Genomic DNA, 6,935 nt, shown 5'->3' on the forward strand with positions numbered 1-6,935 from the left:
TATCTATATCATGCATAGTATACACTGAAATTGGTATTTATCTCATTTGAGCTTATTATTATTATCCTTTTGTTACAAATCTAAGGCTCAAATATAAAAAGGAGCCCAGTAAAGAAAAGGACAAGAGTCTAGAATAAATTGTAAAGGTTAACTAATTCACAGGATGCTTATAACAGTTTCAAGATTTGATCTGCTTTTGATAATGCGTGCAGACAGAAATATGGTTAAAATAGAAGAATCAGTAGTGGATTGGAACAAATGAGTCAGATGATGTTGTTGGCCACAAGCATGTGAGGGTACTTAGTGACTGGCTGCCAAATTTGCCAATTAACCTGGTTTCAGCAGTGAAGTGCAGAACTTATGAGCAGATATAATTTATTAAAGAGATTAAGAAAAATATTGCTGTTTTGACAGTGGAATGTACGACCATTCCACACAACTGCTAAGCTCTGCATTCAGTCTCATTTGGCACTACATTGTAGGAATGGCTACCTGACATATATTATTCTATATTTTTATTAGATAAACGATCTCATTAGGAGTGATAACATTTTTCACTTATTGGGTGTTATCTGCACTGATCGTTCTGTGTTCTAAACTTGTTCTAGTGAGCAGATGGATGTGTCAACCAGACTGAGAGAGATTGATATAGAGGTGTCTTCATCCCATAGGTAGGTCAATTTAAGCCTGTCAGTAGATACCAGTCCTCACTGTCATGCATAAATATTTTAAAGGTTTTGTCTTAACATCGATAACTGGGTATATGTGCATGTATGGCTGGGTTATTGAAGGTTTAAAGACATCGTTTCTGACGGTTATGAAATGCTACATACTCAGCTCACTCAGGATAGATGATTTCTTGGATATTTAAATGTATGGCTGCAATATTCCAACAACCATTCTTAGGCTTGCCAATTCTTGTTCTGAGAACTGGCATTACTGGCAGGGACTAATTTGCCTGGTGCATAGATATCCTTGCTAAATTCTATTTATGTGGGGTGGCTTCAATTTCATCTTTAAGTACATTGCATAGACCAAGAATTACCCAGTCTTCCTATCTGAGCCATTACATCAGGCAATAAGTACCGTTTTGAAGGATGAGATATCCTTACAGTTACGTTGTTTGTGGCTGGTTTGCACGCTGTGAAGTAGTTTATGTTTGACCCCAATAGTTTGGTAAAGGCAATCCATATTTCTGGGGTGTAGGCTCACCTTCTGTTGGAGGTCATGTTATTTGATATGCCAAATCAACTGACCCAGCGGCCGGAAAGTGCTTTGATGTAGGCCCTCACTATTACCTCTTTCATCAGGATTTCTTCTGATCATTAGGAGGTTCCCATTGTTGCTGTGAAGATGTATCCAAAACCATGGAAGGTGGGAGGGGTTTCATTCTGTCAATTTGAAAGCCAACGTGTCTCCTGGGTGGTTGATATTCAATGATTGCTCATTTTGCACGTAATGATCTATTTTGAATTTTGAATGCTTCTGTCTTTAGTTTGTTTTTTGTTTTGCTATTAGGATGAGTGAAGTCGTGGTTGAATTGAAACACTTTATTGTAGAGATCTTGACACAGGGTGACTTGGCCATTCCCTGCTGGTTTCATAAAGGGTGGTTCATATGGTGACACTGAAAGGGACGTCTTTCCATTTCAAAATTGCTTTGGTAGTACAGTAGTCTCTTCATTCGGGCTCTTGTTGGGCATCAGTAAAGTCATAATGTAAGCCCAGTTGAACCCCATTAATTGCTATTCGGGATAGTGTGTTGGCTATTGGTTTTTTCTTTCTGGGGATGGGGTATATTGTTTACTAAAATCTAAGTATGTCAGATAGCTGAAGTATGCATCTTGTATTTTGTTTTTATTTACATATTTTTCCGGGGCCCAATTTCCGATTGAAACAGCTGAGGAGTTTGGTTATACCTTTGATTCATTACTATTTTACTTTGTCACGATGTTGCTTGCATCAATGGTGTGTGTGAATCTGGTAAACTCCTAGCCAGAAAATGTTGGGGAATTCCTCCAGAGTCTCATAATCATAAGTCTATGCTAAAAAAAAATATGAAAACACTACATGCATAGAACCAGATGTCAAAATCTCATAAGATTGTGACTTAAAGAATCATATAAAAAATTCATCGCGTTTATCTGTCTACATAAAAAGCCAAGTGGCATATCTATCCAACAGAATAATTATCTCACAGTTTCAAAAGAACTAGTGAATATGAAGTAGCCTTTGAATTGGATTTTACATCCTATTACCCATAACTTGCTTTGATTCATACAAATAGGATGTAAGTATATTCCTTTTTACATACGAAAAATTAGTAAGTGCAAAACTTCAAGAAAATAGTTTAAGGCAAGATAACATGGATAAGTTAACTTACCCATTGCGTGTCAAAAGTTACTTTATTGATGTATTGCCCTTATTATTCTATCTTTAATAAAGTGATAAAAAATTATTATAGTTGTCACAAGGTTCCAAAAGGTCTTGTTTTTTGTGTAAACAAAATCTTTTATTTAAAAAATAAAAGGGAAATTGGTGAGATAAATGAACTAGGATGCATGTGTCCGCATATCAAGGCAAGATTTGCTCTTTTTTATCTCCACAAATTATTTAGCAGATTTACCGGGATGGAAGCTCAAAAGTTTAGGGTGATTCCAACAAAAACTTTCTTAATGATGACACTGCAGCTCAAAGGACGTGAGGGCATTGAACATAATGGTTTGAATGAATTTCATTTGGTCATACAATGACCCATATCACTGGAGGAACGAGATCCTTTGAAGCAGGGTAGTGTCAGGTCCTAAGCCAGATATACAAACACAGAAATTTAAAATTATCCCTAGCATGCCTTGTCCCTACTTTGCTTTCACACCTCATGTATATAGCGTGGAAGGTGTTGTTGATCTCCTTTCAAAGATTAACGGAAGGCTTACAGACATCCATTGTTTCAACTATAACAGAACGGTGTCTGGAGACAATGAACTAGACTGCTCAGATAACCAGCAAAAAGCAGGATAAGTATTAGAAGTGTTATGGCCTCTACTTACTGGAATGTATTTTAGGACTAAGGCAAAGACGTTCGTTCGCTTTCCATCCTATTGAAGGTAGGGTGTTTAGTGGACAAGGTTTTTAAAATTAGTAAACAGACATATAAACAGACAAATAGATAATGTTTATAAAAACAAATAAATGAAGGGATCAGTATGCTATATGAAATGGTTGATATGGGAATAAGAAAAAGAAAAACATTAAAACAATAAGATGAAGCTATGCACCAGCAAATGATAAAAGAGAGGCCAACCATTTATATGATTGAGTAGAAAATGCAAGTACTGCTTTTAGGGTAATAGTGCATTGATTTTTATCTGAATCATATATAGACTATCTGAGCCACAACTGTTTATTGGAAAGCATCTTTCTATGTCAGATCAGATCTATTCCATTTCCAAAGCAGATGTGCCTCCAGCTTCTGCAAATGAACATGTCTGCAGTTATCATTAAACTAGGATTTGTCATTTAAACGTTGAATCAGCGGCTGGGAAGAAATTTATTGTAAGTATTCTGAAAAATAGCACGGTAGATGGGCTACATTTATGTGTATAGCTCAAAATAGATTAAAGTCATTAGCAGAGGACTTTCATAAATTAACTGTTTTACATATACACTCAAGCATATATATATATATATATATATATATATATATATATATAATATTATATATATATATATATATATATATATATATATATATAAATATATATATATATATATATTGTATATATATATAGATATATATATAATATATATATATATTTATATATATATATATATATATATATATATATATATATATCTATATATATATACAAATATTATATATTTATATATATATATATATATATATATATATATATATATATACATACATATATATATATATATATATATATATATATATATATAGTATATATATATATATATATATTAATATATATATATATAATCTATATATATATATAGATATAGATATATATATATATATATATAATATATATATATATATTATATAGTAATATATATATATTATATATATATATATATATATATATATATAGAGTATAATATATATATATATTATATAATATATTATATATATATATAATATATCTATATATATAATATATATATATATATACTTTATATATATATATATATATATATATATATATTATATATTATATATATAGATATATATATATATGTATATATTTTACCTGCACTAAATTGCTTTGTTACAGAACTAGCAAAAGCGAGGAAAAAGCTGCTGTTTGATGTAGGGTAGAGTAAAAGGGAAAGGGTCGATCGAGAGTCTTACAAACTCACCTCTTGTAAATTCATATATGTAAACGTGGTGTTCTCTCAGGGAAAACGGTTACTAGGGAAGATTTGTGCTGGCTCCAATATGATGTTATTCAGAATTTCCCGTGAATTATGGTAAAATATACAAGCGTCCACAATGGAAAAATTGAATCGTTAGCTTGCAATTTAACACTGCATAGTAACCTAACGAACATATTTTGTTGTGTCACAAATGCGATCTTTGTAGAGGAAATAAAAATGTACACTATGAGTTTTCATTTTCTCTACCAGTGCTTCTACTGCTACAACCAGTTCTACTACTACAACGTTTTGACTACTATTACTACCTTCGAATACAATACAGAAGTCTGAAAATCTAATGCCTCAATTGAAAGAGCCCGGAGACCTTCGTCTCTGTCTTTCTCTTTTACTTGTATATCAGTCAGTCTAGCTATCTCTCTCCATAAGTAATATGTATACACACATATATTATGGAGGATATATGGAGAATGATAGGTTGAGGGTAGAGTATGAGGAGCTGAAGAGCGAGTTAGAGGAAATGAGAGGAATACTAAGGAGTGCAAAAGTGGAAATGAAAGAAGAGGTGAAAGGAGCAGAAGAGAGAATGGTTGAGAAAATGGATGAAAGATTCAGGGTAATGATGAATGCTGAGCAAGAGATGATGCAGGAAAAGATGAAGGGATTCATGGGAGAGGGAGCAGTAGGAGGTAGGCCTACTGGGTTTTGTGACGGGCCAGGAGTGGTAAAGAAAGTGGAAGAGCGAGTGGATGAGAGTACGAGTGATAAAGGTGATTTGGTTGTGATAAGTAAGGGAAAGAAGGGAAAGACAGGATAAGGATAAACCTGAGGACAAGAATAAGAAGGGGGCTGGGGAAAAGAAGAACACTAAGGGAAAGAAGGTTAGTAAGGGTAACAGACAAGATGAGATTAGGACAATATACATTGGGAAAAGGGCTGATAGTGATTTAGATAGCGGTGAGTGGAAACAGGTGGGTAGAAAGAAGAAGGGTAAGAAGAGCATAGTCAAGAGCATGGGCGTGAGTATGGAAGTGGACTCGCTGTATTCGCACAATACGAGGAATATGGTAGTGGGGACATAGGGGACTTTTTTAAGGAATATGAGAAGTATTGTGAGGCTGAGTATGGGGATAACAAGAGAGTCTGGGCAAGAGAGTTAGGTAGCTTCTTGATAGGATTTTTGTGAGTATGTTTGGGGTAATGATGAGTGTAGGGAATGAGCCATATGAGAGTGTGAAAGCCAGGGTTGTAGAACAAGCAAAGAGGATAAAGAGTAGCGTTAGATATAGGAGAAAGCATGATTTTGAAGAGGCAAGAATGAATGTTGGTGAGTCATTGTCAATGTATGTCTGTGTTTAGAAACATTAGCCAGGAAAAAGTTTGGAGACGAAGGGATAAATGAGTGTAAGGAGTTAGTGCGAAAGTTGTTGGCGACTGTGCCTGAGAGTATATGAGTTTATAAACCTGGAACGTAAGGAGAAAATGAGATGGACGAATGAAAGATTGATGTAGAACAACATTTTAGAAATAATAGAGGATTACAAGCTTGATAGGTGTATGAAAGAGAGTAGAAGTGTTAGTGTTAGGACTGAAGTAGCTGAGGTTATACCAGAGATTAAAAGCTATAGGGAGGCAGTTTTAGAAGGGCCGAGGTGAATGGCAGAGCGAGTGGTTGATAGGAGCGTTAGAGCAAGTACTGTGAGTGTAGTTATCCCTAAAAGAGATAGGAGTGCGGGTGTCAGAAGAGTAGGGTCAGTTAGTTGTGAGCAAGAACAGCAGTATTACAGATGTGGTAAGCCAGGACACAGGAAGAATGAATGTCGGTGGGCGTTAGGGGTGTGTTTCGGGTGTGGGCAAATGGACCATTTGGTGAATGAGTGTAAGAAAGATAGGGGTATTAAGTGTTACAGGTGTGGGCAGATAGGGCATATAGCTAGTGGATGTCCGGGTACCCGTGTGAGCGAGGCCTGCGGTAATTATGGGAAGAGTGGGCATTATGCTAGGATGCGTAAGGAGCCGCGCGTGAAGTGTGTTGAATGTGGAATGGAAGTTCATGTGGAGAGTGTGTGTAGGCGAAAGAGGATGAGTCAGGCTGGGAATTCAGGAAACTAGGTATAAAGGGGATTCAGTTGGGTGGGTCCTCTGGTATGTGGATGAGTGAGTGGTTGAAAATGAATAAATGTGAGCCAAGCATCAGTGACCAAATGGGTCTGGAAGATTGGCAGTTGGTGTTAGTTGAGTATGGAAGAAAGCAGGAGAAGATAAGGAAAGGGAATGAAAGGGAGAAATGTGAACTGCATGATAGAGGGGTTGGTGTTTGGGTAAAAATGGTGGATAAGGCATGTAACAAGGATGACTTTCAGGGGAGGAATGATACATATAGCGTGTTTGGGTTTGAATTGTCAGGGTTTAGTGAACTTTCACCAGGAAGGGAATCAGGTGGTAAGGATGTGGTTGGCAGTATGAATGAGTTCCTTCGGGAGTTTGGCAGAAGTGTAAATGATGTAAGTGATTTGGTGGCAGAGTTACAAGAGA

The 6,935-nt window shown here is 35.6% G+C and overlaps 1 protein-coding gene across 1 annotated transcript; it reads left to right on the forward strand.

Annotated features, from left to right (window-relative positions):
* Positions 1-6,056: 6,056 nt before the first annotated feature.
* Positions 6,057-6,512, forward strand: LOC135219687 (CCHC-type zinc finger nucleic acid binding protein-like). Its single transcript, XM_064256645.1, has one exon. The coding sequence runs from the start codon at positions 6,057-6,059 to the stop codon at positions 6,510-6,512; it is 456 nt and encodes a 151-aa protein (XP_064112715.1).
* The last annotated feature ends 423 nt before the right edge of the window (positions 6,513-6,935 follow it).

Source organism: Macrobrachium nipponense, chromosome 20 (assembly GCF_015104395.2).
Source record: "Macrobrachium nipponense isolate FS-2020 chromosome 20, ASM1510439v2, whole genome shotgun sequence".
In the NCBI taxonomy this organism is placed as follows: Eukaryota; Metazoa; Arthropoda; class Malacostraca; order Decapoda; family Palaemonidae; genus Macrobrachium; species Macrobrachium nipponense.

Excerpts from the sequence above, each read along its gene's own strand:
- LOC135219687 (XM_064256645.1), top strand. The coding sequence starts at position 6,057 with ATGGCAGAGCGAGTGGTTGATAGGAGCGTTAGAGCAAGTACTGTGAGT.